Source organism: Pelobates fuscus, chromosome 11, assembly GCF_036172605.1.
Source record: "Pelobates fuscus isolate aPelFus1 chromosome 11, aPelFus1.pri, whole genome shotgun sequence".
Classification (NCBI taxonomy): Eukaryota; Metazoa; Chordata; class Amphibia; order Anura; family Pelobatidae; genus Pelobates; species Pelobates fuscus.
Window position 1 is genome coordinate 23,241,635 of NC_086327.1, and position 17,671 is coordinate 23,259,305.

Below are 17,671 nucleotides of genomic sequence, written 5' to 3' on the forward strand. Positions count from 1 at the left end.
ACTTGAAAGTATAAATTGAAAAAGGCTGTCCATATCAGCCTAACGGTGGTCATGTTCGGCTTATTCCAATAAAACGTCTGCAGTAAGATGCAATCTCTGTGCCTGGACTCTCTCTGCATTTGTAACAGAAGACGAGCGGAATTGTCCCAAATGGATACCTGCTGTTTGTGATAATGTGATAATCTCATTGCTGCAGCGAGATCTATTTTAAAATATCTCCATGAAATTGCAATTCTAACTGAATTTCCCAGCTACAGGGAACAAACTGTTTTAAAAAAACTACCCTTAATGTAATAGCCAGGTGTGGGAATTATTTAAGAGTGGGGTATATCCGTCGAGTGATAAGTGAGATTTAGGGTAGCATTAGATTGATTTAAAAGTGTGGGACTTTGGGTTTAAGTTGTATTTCTTTGGTCCGTATCGGGAGAATTGAAACAATGGAGTGATATATTGCAGTTTGGCTGTCTTATGTTGCATGGACATTTTCCTGATTTCAACAGACAGACAAAAAAAAAGCTAAATTTGACTGTATTCTCTGTCGGGTACTGTATGTTGTCTTTAGTAAGTAGTTTTTGGTTTTAATTTATTGATTGTATAGTGCTTGCCATTCGGCGTTTAGACCCCTCACTGTTGGAAATAAAATACACAAAATAAAATGAACTAACCTAAGTAACAAGGATAGTTTTTCAATGCATACATTTTGGCCTTTGAGTTGAAATTTACTTGAAATTCCTGACAATTAAACACTGTGAATTACTCTGAGTTATTCTCTTAGGTAAGTTCAAAGTCAATTCAAATGGAATTTGAATTTTTAAGGCTGATATAACTGAACTGGAAAACGTAGTGAGCAGGCCTGTCTTTCTTGTCACTAAAAATTTGTATTACTATAACGAGTATTTTCATGTTAGAACTCAAACGTAGTTTTAAATGTACTGGTTTAACAATTAATTTACTGTCTGTGTTTAGCCACCAAAACTGACATTGTAGAAAATTCAAGAGGAAATTTTGACCGAGTTGTAAAACTTTTCCAAATTCGTAGTTTTTGCCTAAAATTTTCAATTTTCCACAATTCCTAGTTTAGTAAGACTGAATGACTGATCTGCAGCTTTTTAGTTACTTAAAAATAATCATTCAAAAAAGACCTTCCATAAAGAAAGACAAATAATCACTAGACGATGTCCGTAAATGCGAAGGGCATGAAGTCTCCTAAGAACATTTTATTGGTTTTAATTTGGGTTTTATGGGCAGAGTCATAATATTACCGGTTACCTTAATTTAGTCAACAGATTCCATAAATCTCTCTGGAAGGAAGCAACGCCTAGAAAGTGTCTAAATTAAAAAGAGGAATTCAGACGGAATGAATTAGCTTCTACTAGCCTGTTAGCTGGTCGTTGCTTAAATTAGTAAGCCTTTCCATTTTGGATCAAAAACTTTAAAGATGTAAGTTTTTAAAATGCTGTAGAGTAGATCATCATTGGAAATATGAAAAGTACTTAAAGGGACATTATAGTCACCTGAACAACTTTAGCTTAATGAAGCAGTTTTGGTGTATAGAACATGCCCCTGCAGCCTCACTGCTCAATCCTCTGCCATTTAGGAGTTAAATCCCTTTGTTTATGAACCCTAGTCACACCTCCCTGCATGTGACTTGCACAGCCTTCCATAAACACTTCCTGTAAAGAGAGCCCTATTTAGGCTTTCTTTATTGCAAGTTCTTTTTAATTAAGATTTTCTTATCCCCTGCTATGTTAATAGCTTGCTAGACCCTGCAAGAGCCTCCTGTATGTGATTAAAGTTCAATTTAGAGATTGAGATACAATTATTTAAGGTAAATTACATCTGTTTGAAAGTGAAACCAGTTTTTTTTTTTCATGCAGGCTCTGTCAATCATAGCCAGGGGAGGTGTGGCTAGGGCTGCACAAACAGAAACAAAGTGATTTAACTCCTAAATGACAGTGAAGAGCAGTGAAATTGCAGGGGAATGATCTATACACTAAAACTGCTTTATTAAGCAGTTACCTAAAAGTAATTTAGGTGACTATAGTGTTCCTTTAAACCAAATGAAGCACACACTGTGTATAGGGACCCCTATAGACCTAACAAAATGAAATGGCATCAAAAGATGCAGGAAAACAGGTTGTGAAAGATAAAACAAGAAAGTATAAGGAACAGATAAACCAGAATAAAATATAATGTATATAAACTATAGTAAATCATGGGGTTTATCTATCTGTCTTATAAAAATAAATGGTGTTGATCGATCCTGGTTATTATGAGTAAGTCTTCTAATTTAGTGTCACTCTTTTTGTCCGCATTGAGTAAAATGGGGGCTCGTTTTGATCAGTAGTTGTTTTGACCACATTGGCTTGATCGGAGACTCATTTTGGAGGTTTGTTTGGGAAGTTTTCTTTTTGTTTGTAGTTTGTATTTCATGCATTATTTATTACGTGGTATTTCTGTTCTGTAACAGGCTGATCCTGTTTTCATATCTAGTTTTTCATTTACGTAGGACATCTCTGTAAAAAACAAGACTTACAATCCCTCAATCCACGAACCTTTGATTGCATGTTTGTCAGACTCCTGTCTCCTTTCTTGTCTGCCCAGGTTGCTATTCTGATGTGGGCTATGGTACTGCACTTATGAAAGAATGACCACTGGGATGCTCTGTTGGAGAATGTGCTAAAAGTAGTCTGTGCTTAGCGGATAAAAAAAAGCAAGGAATAGTGTGTGTCTTCCCTCATACTGAATCAGAGAGCTGGGACCCATTCATTACTGCCGTTGACGCAATGTGGAAAGTGGCAGACCCTGGCGTATCAGGGCAGAGAGAGTTAGTGTCTATGTATGTGAATACAAACATCACATGCATATACATTGTAAAAGTACAATATTGCAGGGCTACATCAAGTCCTACATAGCAGGCTTTAAAAGCAACTCGGCAATGCAAGCCAGGAGCATCCATGTTACACTAAACAAGGGCTAAATGTCTACTTGCCTGGACTAATGAGAGGGTAAATCCCTGATCTTGTCACTGTACGGTACAGTGTATTTTGGGAGGAGCGCATTGAAAAATATATATATTTTTTAATATTTGTATTTTATTAGCATTAATACATATAGCTTTTCCATTATTTGAATATCACAGAATAGACATAAATCAAAATACTGGGTATGGGTGTAGTTCACCAAGTAACGCGCTCAACTCGCTCAGAACGGTGTTTGATAACTCATCAGATGCCTTACCTATGTCAACGGGTAACTAGAGAGATTAAATGGTTCTGATGCCGAGGTCCCTTTAAGGCCTGGAGGACAGCCTACGGATTGTTCCCTCAGACAGTCTTATGTTAGGTCTCAAGTTGCCCTCTCTGTGGTCAGTGGCTGTTTTTGGACTGCTGTTTTTCCGCTCCGGACAGGGTTTGCAGGTCTAAAGCCCTGAAGAATGGTTCTGTATCTTTGCTGGATGTAGGGGTAAGCGTCTCCTTCCCACGGGGAACTATTAGGTATCCATCCGCTCCCAAGCGTTATCTAATGGACAGGTCATGGAGTCTCTTGGCTTCTCCAGGAGAACTGAGAATGAGAGATCACTGTATTGCACTGTGCCTATGTCTCTGGAATGGTTTAGAATGGCAGACCCCTACTGATTCTGTAGCCGACTTGCGGACATGGAATGTCGAGATGACATGCAGTGTCTGAGCTCCCTGTGAGGCCCATTGAGGCAATCAGCCTCTGTACAAATGGGAGCAATTCCACCCCTCCAACCTCTTTGGGTATGTCCCTTATGCGTATATTCCGTCAGTGGTGCCTAGCTTCCAAGGAGACCACCGTTTGTCTCAGCTGCTGGATCTGGCTTGAAAGCTCTGCCAGCTGTCCCTTGGTCTCCCCTAGCTGGGCATCATTCAGGGTCTCCCTCTCCTGTAATGGCTGTACCCTCCTCTGTACCTTCCCTATCTACTTAAGCCTGCTGAAGATCTGCCTTCCACACCTGCCACAAATCCGTTAGGTGCCTCTTGATGTCACCCTTTGTGGACGGTGAGGAGTCATCATCTGATTCGGAGGATTGGTAAACTCCGCCTGGGCGAGGTTAGTCAGGGAGCTCCTCATCCTTATTTAAGTCCTCCGAGGCCTCTGGCCTGCACTGGGCCTCAGGCGCCATCTTGGTGAGTGTCAGCTGTGCAGGCCTTTTGAATGAGAGCCTGATATCAGGCAGTTTGTGTGTCTCCGGGAGCTGGTTCCGCTTATTTTTTTGCCCCATAGCGTCGGCTGGTGGAGGGGTGCTAAGTAGCCTTCAAAAAGGTGAGTTTACTCGGTTTTAGTGTCTTTTTATCAGGGCTTTATCGGAGCCCCACAGCATTGTGTCTGTGTGGTGTCTCAGCCGGCCACGCCTGGCATTGTAAACTTTTTAAGATTTATGGAGACATCAAGAACTGCTCAACCTTTAATTGGATGAATACTTGCAAAAACAAAACATACCGGGATATAATTTCTAATTGGTGGGGTAATAGCTGCTTGATCCAAGGAGACATCTGACTGCTATTTTGGGTCAAGAAGAATTTTTTTCCTACTTTGTTGCAAAATTGGAAGCGCTTCAGACTAGGTTTTTTGCCTTCTTTTGGATCAACAGCAAAAACATATGTGAAGAAGGCTGAACTTGATGGACGGAAGTCTCTTTTCAGCTATGTAACTATGTAACCTTCAAGCTCATGGGTAATGCACAGAGAACGACCCAGGGACGTTATGCATGTGTTTGGGTTTGCTGTCTAAGCTCTCCTTTTGGGAAGCAGCACACAGGGCCGCCATCAGAAATTTTGGGGCCCCTCACACAGCTCAAGGTCTGGGCCCCCGGGTGCCCACCTCCAAATCCCGCCCACAGGAATACACACACAGACACACACAGAAAGATACACACATACTTACAGATACAAATACTGCAACAGACATACACACATACAGGCATACTGGCACACACATACAGACACACACACATGCATAAGGAGATAGAGATACTCACATACACACATACTGACACACATACTGGCATACATACATACATACTGACACATACATATGTACTGGCATACATACACATGCTGGCATACACACAGACATACATAGACATACTGACACATACATACTGACATACATACATACACACATACATACTGGCAGGCATACATACATACACATACTGGTTGACATACAGACAGACATACATGCATACATACACATATACACACACACAATTAACTTTTCAGCCACACTCCTCTTCCTTACCTTTGCATTGCAGGAAGGTGGCTGGGGATGATGGGCAACGGCTGCCTCGCCTCTCTGCCTTCAGGCTGTCTCTCCTCCTTCCCGCGTGGAGTAAGCTGGGAGGAAGTGACCGGCCGTCACTTCCTCCCAGCAGCAATTGCGTTACGGCTGCTTTTTTTTTTTTAAAGGGGCGAGGTCGCGCTATTACAGCACTGACCGGGCCCCTGAAGATAATAGGACACATTGGGTGGCCCTAAATGCTTTCTCACTTCCTATGTATGCTGTCTGCCAGATACAATCATTTCAATTAAATTTTCATGGTACCCAGGGTGTTTCTTGCAACATAGAGGATACGTAAAAATAATATTAAAAATTCCCAAAAATGACAATATTCCTTTTGTTTTAAATGTGTTTACAAAAAATAAAGACATCCTTATGTTTACTCTCTTCTAGTTCTGATTAAATTTGGCATATTGAATATAAATTCACCACAACTTACTGCGTAAATCATTAAAGACAATTATTCCCTAACCGTTGAATTGTGTAAAAAATAATTTGGGAATTGAACGTTTTGGACCAAAATATATGTGCTGGAAAACCTGTATGAAATGCAGACTATTCAGTTAGTCTGCACTAAATAGGAAAATTCTCCTTTAATTTTTTTTTTGTCCTATTTCTCAGTTCAATAAATAAACCCCAATGTGTTTCTTCTTAGCCAGTTTACCAAGGCCATTTACTGGAAGGGGCTGGGTCACATTACTGACGAGCAACGCAGAGGTAGACATGTTCTGCATTTGAACAGATACCACAAATGTAGCTTCGAGGATGTGTTTGTGGTAAAGATAGCTTCTCCATGTAACACAGATGCCAGAAAATAAATATTGCTGCATTGTTATCTGTTTCATGCACCACTATATCTTCTTGTGTTTCCACAATTCCTAGCAAATGGATATTCATTTTCAGAAGAGGAGGAAAAAAAAAAATCTAATTTTTGAATGTAGTGAAATCTATCCCATCCCTACGCTACGCACAGTACAGAAGATACGCGGTATTGTTGCCCACAGCTATCTGTGTTAGATATGCTTGTAGGACCTGTTTTATCACAGATTTCACAACAGCACAGGATTCTGGGAAGACTCATGCAAATGATTTTCTTGAAGAGAAACTGTCACTTCTCTGATAGTGACAGTGTGTCAATCCCTCGCCCCAGGAAACACTATTGAAACATTTACACGGATGAGGAGTGAAGCGGAGGTAAGTACAGAATATCTGCACAGCACCTCTAGATGTGGGTGATGCCATTATTCATTGTTCCGTGATTGTGCGGACATTCTCTCATTAGCGCGCTGGGATTTGACACCATTCACGTTTCAGGACGACTGTGTGTACCCATGCAGCAGACAGACAAAGTATGGAACACCTGTTGCCATATATTCCCACTACACACACGCCCTGCCATCTTGAACAAAAAACATCATTTTGGAGCCCCAGTTTTAGAAATACAAAGCTGTATTCTTAAAACTAGTGCCCCTCTGTGCCCCCCCTTTATCCCATGGCAATGAAAGGGTACAAAAAAAACAAAAAAAACATTTAAAACATTGACCTGATTCCTGCACCTCTGCGCCACTCTATCTCAGCCTCTTCCAACGAAGAGGAACCTGATGCACATGCGCGTCAAACACAGTGCGTGCATTAGTCCTTCCCCATAAGAAATCATTGCCTTAATGCTTTCCTATGGAATTTTGCAAGAGGCTGGATGTCTTCATGCAGAGCATGAGGACGTCCAGAGTTGTTCCACGGCGTTAAACTTAGAAGCGCCTCTGCTATTAGCGGTAAATGTAAACATTGCAGATTCTCTAGGACTGTAATGTATTACATTTCAAGGTTTAACGGTATAGAGACTCCGCACGCAGATAACTTGAATGAGATGAAGTGGTCTGGGTGCCTGTAGTGACCCTTCAAAGCAGCACCATCACTTTCTTTGCAAAACCCGAAAAAGATGCTTATATGGTAGTGGCTGGGAGGGAAGTAGTGATTATTATTATTGGCGTTTCTATAGCGCCAACATGTTCCGCAGCGTTTTACGGTTTTTAAATGGGGATTTTTGAAAAACAAGTAATTAATACAAAATTAATTAACACAGACAGCAGTGGAAGAAGGCTCTGCTCAAAAAAGCTTACAATCAATGAACGGGCTTAGTTAGAGAAATAAACTTAGAAACTTAGTTCCTCCGTCTTGCCATCAAGACTTATTCACTATAGAGTGATTTAAAAAAACAAAAAATTATAATTTCTTTTTTTAATACAGAGTGAATTCGAAGCGAGAAAGACATTTTAGGGTGGAAAAAACTGTGTAACAGTGTAACTCAAAACATAGCCTTGGATGTGCTTTCTAATCTAGCTATTTTGAGCTAAATTTTTTAATTCACAGAAACAAAACTTTAGTAAACAAACAGACAGAGGTTAACTCTGATTATAAACTTGCTCATGTTTCCTGCATTTCCAAAATAAAGTTTGTTGGGGCGTTTTTGTTATTTTGTTTCTATTGCATTGTACAGTGTTGGCTCTTGGGCCTAGTAGTGGTACTTTATAAATCCCTGCTTGTATCCCTTCCCCCGACGCCTCCTAAGGCCTTAATATCACACTTGTGTATGTATTGTTGCCACGGCTGGCTGTGTTTGTGCGGACCGAGTGTGTGAGTAACTCTGGCTGTCTGCCAATGGGAAGGGGAGGCATGGAAGGCGCAGACAGAGGGGTTTACAATTGAGAGACTGGCGGGGGCTGGGCAAATACCTGCTTATTACAGCTTTTATCTGCACCTAGTGCACTGCATAACTCCCATACTTGTCCTCTCTCAGCAGGAAATTCATGGTGTCAAGTACACAAAATGTGCAAATGTTTGTATGTGCAAACAATGTGTGGATGTGCCTGTGCTTACTTACCAGAACACACTTTTTAGTTACAATTTGGTTTCTGTTCCTGTGCACTCCCCTTCCCCCCATATTTTTTTCTTACACTGCTGAATAAATACTGTACAGTCTAAAATATCCGTGGTATGCACATAATATAAACTCTATAATTGTGAAATTTTAGATTTTTTTTTTGTAATCTGTTGCTATAGAAAAACACCCATCAAGTGTCATTACTGATGATAAAAAAAAAAAATATATATATATATATAAATGGAGCAAAACACTTTATTTCAGATCCATCTTCAGATTTATGTCTAAAATATCAAATCGTTTAGAGGTTCTGCATCACTACTTAAGGCACTTCAATACAGAATGTGCTTATTTCTGTGTGAGAGGTGCACCTGTGGATACTTTCTACGCAAGTCACATCAAGCGTGAAAAAAATAAAACCTTTTCTGCTTTTCGTTTAGAAAAATAGCCGATCTTTGAAGCTAGAAGACAAAATATAGGGCAATGGATTTAAACTAAAAACAAACAAACAAACAAACAAAAAAAGGAGATGATGTATAAAGGGATTTAAAAAAGTCTGAATATTTGTTTTTCTTTAAAGTGGTACTCAAGCAAGCAGGTACTACTTATAGTTTTTGCAGAGTAAATGTGGAGGGATAATTTGAAGAACATTCAAGCCGTTTCTGTTTGTTTTTGATTCTCCCTATAATTAAAGGGATACTCCAACTCGTAGTCCGACTGGCACATTTTTACAGCATCAAACATTTTCTTCTGGGGGCGAAACAGGAAATTTCTAAAAAATGCCAATTTCAACACAAAATACAGAGGTAGCGGCAAGGCATTAATACCTCCTTAGTCTTCCTACGAATTATTAGACTTGATCTGTTTTAAATAGAAATTTGGACTTTGCATTATTTGTTAATGCAATGCTATTTCTTGCTGACAGCTGCTTCAATAGCTAGGACCGTTGATGTATTTCATTCGTAGAAATGCGTAGAAAATCCGTCTACATCTGCCAAGCCAACTGTTTAATGTGCGCTACTATTTTAAATAATTAAATATTGCATTTCCCTGCTGTTTAGGCACAGCGCACAAAATAGCTTTTTGCCCCATGATTTTTCCTGTTCCTAAATATTTACCATGATAATATTTTGTCATGTAGTTGTGATCGGTGGCTAGGGGTTAATTGGAGGTTTAGACCTGTGATATTTTAGGCTTAAACGTTTTAAAATTATAGAATGAAAATTATTTTAAACAAAAATAAAATACGGTCATTGCTGAAGTTATAAATGTCGCATTGAGAACCTTCTGTTTGAATCTGTTTGAAGTTATCATTGTGGAGTCCTGCATCCTATACATTATACATACTGCAGAGCAGCACTTTTAATGTAAACATGGTAGTTGTGGCATTTTATATGCTTTTATGGTTTAGCCTGCTCAGTTTAAAGCATAGATTGGAAATCTGTCAGAAAACGCTGTGTTTTACACTGCAACTCCCATTATCTTCAGCGGGATGTGGCCTGTTGGGACTTATACACCAAATGATCAGATCAGATTTCGGGACAGTTGTTTTCAATAACTAATTTACAGCCAGGGCTGTATGTTCAGTTCACGAATGTTAACCCAGCACCAAAACAGTTACCACAGCCTTGGCATGCGAGGGCATGAAACGGGCAGCATGTAACTGAGCCAAGATCAGACGGCACATTCCAATTCTACCCTCCTACTCGGACACAACAGCTGGTATTTAGCTGTGTGTCTGAGGGAGAATGGGAAGGGGGGGGGGGGGGGGATATTGTCCCAAGAGTTCGCACCCTGAGGCTTTGCTGCCTCCCCTTATCCAGAGGAGGTGGAAGAAAGGTGGCAGTAGGGGTGGGGGCCTGCTTGCATACCTGACATTCCTTTCCACCCTTTGCTCTATTCTCCCATGTCATTAACTTGTTGGCTATTTTACTCAGTCATCCCTTCTATCGCACTTATCACATCTCCCCCTCTGCTGCCTAATCTCCAGCATGTGATACTATGACTACCAGGGGCGTAGTTTGGGCCTCTAGTGTTTAATGACCCCTGCTTTGGTCAGAAATAATCTTCTCTGACTTAGAGCCCTTTAAAGCCCTGGTTACACCACCCGTAAAAGTTAGTCCTCTACAGTTTTGCGTTTCTGCATGCTCCTTGGTACTGCGCTGTGTCAGACGCAATTAATTGAGGACCAGTTTAGACACATCTGAGCAAAATGAGATGAAGGCTTGCGCTTCAAAGGGCCCGTCACAATGAAGCAGACAGCTATGTAACAAAATATTGGCCAATTCAATCTGTGTAACAAAATGGCAGTGCAGACACAAAGCCACACTTTGAACGCTCCTAGCAGGCTGTTAGCAGAATTACTCACCAAAGTGTGAATCCAAAGTTAAATTAACATTTTAGGTCTAAATATCTTGAATGTCACATTCTCCAAGTCAGGAGTGTTTTCAGTTTTCCCATTTTGCCCTAAAATTCGAAAGTCCCTTAAAATTCCTGAAAAATTCAGGTTTCAATCAATAACTGTGAAATTTTAACACTCCGTACATTTTGCATGTGCCGTGAGGTGCCGCTTCCCTCTGTACTGTCAGGGTAATTCGTTAATGTGTGAATTGTCGGATATTCAGGGAGTTTAAATTTTACGCTAAAATATCTGAATCGGAAAAGTCATCTTTGTTTCCAGTTAAGCTATTTGTACTTAAAATGTAAAATTTACGTTGGGCTCCTGACGATCTACAGTTTAGTGAATCCTCTGCAGGGGTAGGCAATCGATCTGGCACTCCAAATGCTGGAGACAACAACTCCCAGAATGCTGACAAAGCATCAAGGAAGACGTGGTCTACAACATCTGGAGTGCCGAAGGTTGCCTTCCACTGCACCTAGTCAATGTATAGCTTTTTTAAATTCTATTCTTGATATATTTCATGATATAATTTAACATATTCTAATTCTCTCTTCAGGTCTCTGAAAGGTTAACCTCTGCCAGACAGACAACATGGACCCAGAAGATGGTCATTCTGGGGTGAGTTATGTCTTACACAAAGAGTAATAGACAGACAATTACATGAATTGACCCATCCATTAGGAATCCCTTCCACTTGATGCACTCAGTGGCACAAGCACGTCAATTATTTATAGAACATTCCATTCAGAATTCAGGCTTAATCTTTATTTATCAAGTTCAGATTTCCCAAAGAGAGTGGATAGTTCTCTCTACTAGCTTTAAAAAAAAAAAGTTATTAAATGTTCATGCAGTAAATTGGACACTGTTACATACGGCAATACACAGTTTGCTTGATTTGTGTTTTTATATGTAATTATGTAATATCGGAGTGTTATTTATGAAAATATTCCATGGAGCTATAAAAGAAGAGTTGCAGTCTAGAGATGACAGTTTAGCCTGGATCTTGCAAAAAGCTACGTTTCAGTATTCCTGATGAGTTCCAAGATTCTGGTAAATGGCTTGTTGGTTCACCATGAAAAGCTACAAAGAAGTCCTTTGTGACTAATCAGTGAGGTAATCTTTGCTTATTCTACCAAAGGGGGCTGTGCGACCACATTTAGACAAACACTACATTTATATGTTCCTGGTGTATAGTTAGGCCTAACTTTGTGGCTTGGGCCCCAATCCAGAAACACAAAAAAGGGAGTAGCAGATATTTATGACCGTTCCAGAGAATATACTTAGACTAAATCTAAACGAAAGCTCTGAAATGTTCAACTTTATATATCCAACTTATCGTCATTGCTGTCCTAAGTAAGATGGAAAACCTTAGGGACAAATAGTCCATTCTGAGCAGGCAAACTCACCCAAGGAATTGCAGATGTTATTACAATGTTGACCTGTTGACGAAAGAACAGATTAACCGTCTTGGATCCTACAGTGTAGCATGATATTTGAGGTTCTTCAACTTTTGTGGTTGCCTTGAGACCATGACCTCTATACAGGGATGTATTATATTGCTTCTCACTACAGCTTCTATATCTTTACTACCATAGTCTGCAAACATGGAAACCTTGAACAAGCTTTTGAAATAAGTCATTATCTTAACCTGGTAGTTTTGTTCATCATGAATTGTCCATCAGGTCAATTGGAATAAAATTGTTCCCTTATCTGCTGTTGGCACAGAATCCTTGATAATCACAAAAGAGCAAAGTAATTTTGGGATTTCCAGTGATCTGCATCATATTTATTTGCCTCGGATCGGCGATACAAACTTCAGTTGGAGATGAGGGAGAAAGTACTGATGGATTTATCAGGAATGATCTACAACAGGAGACAACGGTCAGATGTTTAGTTTATCAAAGACTGGAGATCAACCGGCCTACTTGGATGGATTACCCTGGTCTACAAGAACACTCAAATTGAGTGTTTTCTTGTTTGTTTGACTTTTTAAATGCCTTGGATATTTTGGGCAAGTTCATAATGAGATAAGTGCAGAAGATTGGGATATTATTATCTTATGAAAAATCTTTGTAACCCAAATCCTTCTAAAGGCCCCGGGACTAGTGTTTTTTTTTTTTTATGGCCACCAATACAGCACTGCAAGTCATCTGCTAATCGAAATAATCAACAATAGGATTATAATCTCAATAGAATCATCTCAATAAAAGTATCAATTACTGCTTGTGAGTTAGCTGACTTTGGGCTATTGTTCCCGTCACCCACTAGCTTGAAATAATGAGCGCGTGAGCACTCTGCAGCTTGGCAGACTGAACTTCTCCAGATTTCAAGTACGGTATACATGAAAGTTTGCTGTGTTTATCTGAAAGATTGGAATGAAACCGGAAGTTCTAAAGGTAATTAGATAAAGTTGCAGAGTTGAGGCGTTATTAACATAGAACTCAACTTCATGTGGTATTAAGGAAAAAGAAGAACAAAGCTACTTTGGGCCTCGTAATGTTTAAAACGTGCAATGAGAAATATAATGGTAATGCAGGTCCTGTAGTATAGGTGGTCTTTGCTTTGGGTTAGGATAGGGTGGAGGTGCCTTTTCAGAGCCTTGTAGAGCTATGAGTATTTGTTTAGTTATAGAGTTCTCTTCCTTTAAAGTTTTGTGTTCAAGAAATATGAACCTGGTGGAGCAAAGGAAGCCTACAGTGTCTTTTACATGTCTTGCATCTTCAAAAATTCGATAAAGAACAAGGCTGACAAAGTTTTTCCTGAATACAGCAAAAAATATTGGACTGTGTAGTACACTCCAAAAACACTGTCCTCTGATAAATATTTTTTAAAAATGTAATGATCGAGTTACAGGATTCAAGGCAGTGCAAGGGGACACGGCCAGGACTAATTTTTAAAAACAAAAACTTCCAGGTCCTTCATTATAGGCCTCTCCTACAGAGCGCTGTGTTTGCTCTTTCAGACAGTCTAGTAATACAATCTTTGCTGAAAATTTTTTGTAAAACGTTCCATGCCTTTTAAGAAATGCATTTTATAGTTCGCTTCCAAATTCTAAATGATGTTCTATATAAACGCAAGAATACGGAATTGGATGAAGCTCTTCCACGTTATGCGTTGTTTTGTGTTTTTTTGCCTTTTGTTTTTTAATTTTGACAATTCCGAGGGCAGTGCCCAGTGATTCACTTTGTATCAAGCTGCTCAAGCGAAAGTACACTTTAATTCCATCTGCGAAATTGTAAGAAAAACCTAATTTGGGAAAGAGGTGACATGCAAGGGTTACGTTTTAAGATTTGCTGTCTACAAGAAATATTAGCTAAAAAATATTATTTTGGTCAATCCCAGCAGAATAGCTTAATAGGAAAAATAAGCACTCAAAGCAGAATCTTTCTGACCAAATGGTATAATTACAAATAAGGTGTGTACTTGCACATTCTTTAAAGATCTGTATTTCCCTGTTGCATACACAGAAGTACAATAAACAAAATGTATCCAGAAATTGAGAAAAAAAAAAATGCCAGAAATGCAAAAATAGTCTGGGGGTATTTGTAACCTTTAAATAAAGAGTAATCTAGTGGCAGATCCTCCAAGGGAGACGATTTATGTCAAGTACTGAGAACTTGATGAGAAAATGAAGATTTATTAGTTGTTTTATTTGCAACTTCAGCCACCCCATTTAAAGGGACACGTCAGCTGAAAGTAGACATCCACCCCCCTTTTTTAATTCATTATGTAAATAATATGTTAAAAATCCCTCCAAATTAAAAATGAAAGAAAAAAATATATTTATTATTCATTTGCTGCAAATATAAAATATCTTCAGGAAACAAGAAATGTCAATGTTCTCTGATTTTTTTTTTAAGAGTTTCCTCAATCTAATTTGTTCCCCTCCAAACACAGCTTGGATTAATATGAAGTGTATTTGTATTTCGGAAAATATGAAAATACTAAAATGAAGATACTATGCAAGCTAGGAGGAATTTGTGATGAGACTTAGGCAAATTAACTTAAATTCAAAACTATATTTTTTGGTCATTCAGAGTGCCCTATGGGGCATTACTAATATGCCATCTCCCCCCCCCCCCCCCCCCCCCTTAAAACCTGTAATGAGCTTTAAAACCTACCTGACATCCAGCGCCAGGCGAAGCTACCATTGCTGATCTCCAATCCCTGTCTGACAACATCTCTGCACTTGCGCAGTCCAATCGCCGGCCTTTCTTAGAGAAGTCTGTAATTGGACTGTTTCACCGGCTCAGAGTGTATGCATGCACACTGAGCCGGCAAGGAGAGGGGGGTATGATGGAAATTTTAAATAAAAGAAAACTACAATAAAAAAAAAACATACCTTAATGGGGAAAGCTGGAGGGACCACACAGTGGGAGGGAAGGAAGGAAGGAGGGGATAACAAGCTTCTCCATGGAGGGGCAGAAGATTATTATTGCCAGAATTGACATTTTGCAGTCCGGAACAGCGTTTCAGGCTGCCAAAGTCACGTGTGCCTAAGTGCAAATATTTTTGGATATGCACTGCAGTATTTCATGCAAAAACACTCCACATCCAGTCTCCTACCACCATGACAACCTCAAATCACTGAAGTGGTCATAGTGGTTGAAGTAATACTTTAATAAGGATGTATGCACCATGCACATGCTGTCCATACATATAGTACAAGTGCATGTATGGTCAGAGGGAGGAAGTGATATTCTGATGTTCAAAAAGGGAGTATGTTGGATTTTAGCATCAGCGAGACCAGGTAAGGTCGCTAGAAAAAGTATAGATGAATTATGGCACTTGGAAGGTACATTTAAATGTGTGTACACTAGTTGATATAATTTGTGCCTTCCTATACTATATATTTGAAGAAGATATGTGTATCCTAATAAGCTGTATACAAAATTCACAGCAAGTGTCAGAAATGTTACATTTTAATATTGTAACCAGAAGGTCCATATATTGAGGCTTTCACAATTTCCATGCTTGGTAGAAAAAGTCTCATTGCAGTTAGTGCTTAGCATTTCCAATGTCCGGGCTAAGAGAAGGAATACAAATGTATCAGGCTTGCAGCTATTGCATTATATTAGATTGTCCACTTCCAATAACCTTGTTAATGAAGTAGCTCTGTAGCTGCATGCTCTGACTGAGGCACCTTTTAAAACCCTAGAGACTGGTCTGAATCGCAGCAAAGCCAATTCAGCCATTAATCTTTCCATGGCGATGGAATAAGTACCATTAAATTAGGTAATGGTAAGCACCGTCCTTGGCTATGAGAAACAATTTGTTGTCCTTTTTTATCATGTGAGAAGACAGTAGTATCAGATTAAAGTGAAGTGCGATTACAGATCAGTTATATCGCACCCTTTCTGTTCCATTAAAACGTGTCCAGAATCAGGCTGAATTTCTTTCAATTCAGTAAAAAAAAATAAACTTCAATTTTAATCACAGCTTATAGTTGTGTTTTAGTGTATGTGCTTATCAGTGTTTGGTCCTATCCGCTAAGCTCAGCAAACGTACATATAGCGTGAATATGATCTAAAAAATTATGGCTCCAATTTCCCCCCCATTTATGCGCATGCATTGGAACGTAGCCCTATTGTAATCCATTTTGTTCCAAATGTTATAATGTACCTGTATTCATTTTATTATTGTTGTTATTATTAATAGGCTGCTGGATATGAAGTACCATTTATTTTATTTATATATCGTTTAATAGAAAAACTCTGTGGTAAAAAAAAACAACCCCCAAAGAAGGAAATTGCCTTAATAACCTACCAAAATGTGATGCAAAATGTTGAGTTTGAACAAATATTACTTGAATTGCATGTTATTTTTGTACATACATCACATTTCCTAGATTTATTATTTATGTATTTATTTTTTGTGAATGCATCTTTGAGCATTTTATTACATTTCTGGTGTACTTTTTTTGTTGTTGAAATTTGGAAAGCAGGAAGTGGGAAACAATTTAAACGACTGCCCAGAATTCCCCTGACTTAATGAGTTTTCCAGCAGTCTGTCAAAAATCTATTAAAAGTATCTCAAACTGTCCACTTACACAATGCCCGATACAGCATAAAGACAGGGAGGATTTATTTATTTATATTTATTTTAGGACATGTGCATATGCCAAAAGCAACTTTTGTTCAAACTCAAGATCACTATCGCATTTTTCAAGACTTGAAGCAAATAAATGTCAACATCTCACTCTTCCGTTTTATGAAATACCCTACTTCCTTCTACCCATACAAAATGCTGTGTATGCATGCATGGCCTGTACTTGTTGTATACGTTCTAAGTGAATGTATAGGCTCTCCTGTAGAGTTGTCTGCATCTATTAACTTGAAAAAAAAAAAAAAAAAAAAAAACAACTAAAGGTTGTTTCATTCATGTCTTTTCATGAATTAAGTTTCTTGTGACAGCCAATGAGTCACACATCCCATCAGTGGCGGATCCAGAGCCTGATCTCGGGAGGGGCACTTGTAGATTATTTAAAAAAAATAATCCTAGCACAATAACCACTACAGCTCAGTGTAGTAGTTATGGTGCCAGTAGTGCCAGGACCCCACCCCAGAGTAAGTAGTCATATCGTTTAAGAACAGTTTGACAACTTACCTGGGGTCTGCTGGGATATAGGGCATAGGAGAAGTGGTGTGTGTTGGGGGTGAAGTGTGTGTGTGAAAGGTGCAGTGTGTGTGTGAGCGGTGAAGTGAGTGTGAGTGCGTAAGGGTGGCAGTGTGTGTGTTAGGGGGCAGTGTGTGTATGGGGGCACTGTATGTCTGTGTGGGGCAGTGTGTGTATGGGGGGGCACTGTATGTATGTGTGGGGCAGTGTGTGTATGGGGGGCACTGTGTGTGTGTTTGGGGCAATGTGTGTATGGGGGGGCAGCAGTGTGTGTAGGGCACTGTGTGTGTGTATAGGTGTGCAGTGTGTGCGGGGCAGTATGTGTATGGGGACAGTGTTTGTGGGACAGTGTTGTATGGGGACAGTGTTGTATGGGGACAGTGTTTGTGGGGCAGTGTGTGTATGGGGGCAGTGTTTGTGGGGCAGTGTGTGTATGGGGGGCAGTGTGTGTATGGGGTCAGTGTGTG

The 17,671-nt window shown here is 39.5% G+C and overlaps 1 protein-coding gene across 1 annotated transcript in view; it reads left to right on the forward strand.

Annotated features, from left to right (window-relative positions):
* The window catches only part of ARHGEF1 (Rho guanine nucleotide exchange factor 1), a 79,904-nt gene that overhangs the window by 19,338 nt on the left and 42,895 nt on the right, over positions 1 to 17,671 (forward strand). Inside the window, exon 2 of the mRNA XM_063436255.1 lies at positions 11,146 to 11,207. Coding sequence (XP_063292325.1) covers positions 11,181 to 11,207 — 27 coding nt within the window. The 5' untranslated portion in view covers positions 11,146 to 11,180. The remainder of the gene's footprint in view (positions 1 to 11,145; positions 11,208 to 17,671) is intronic.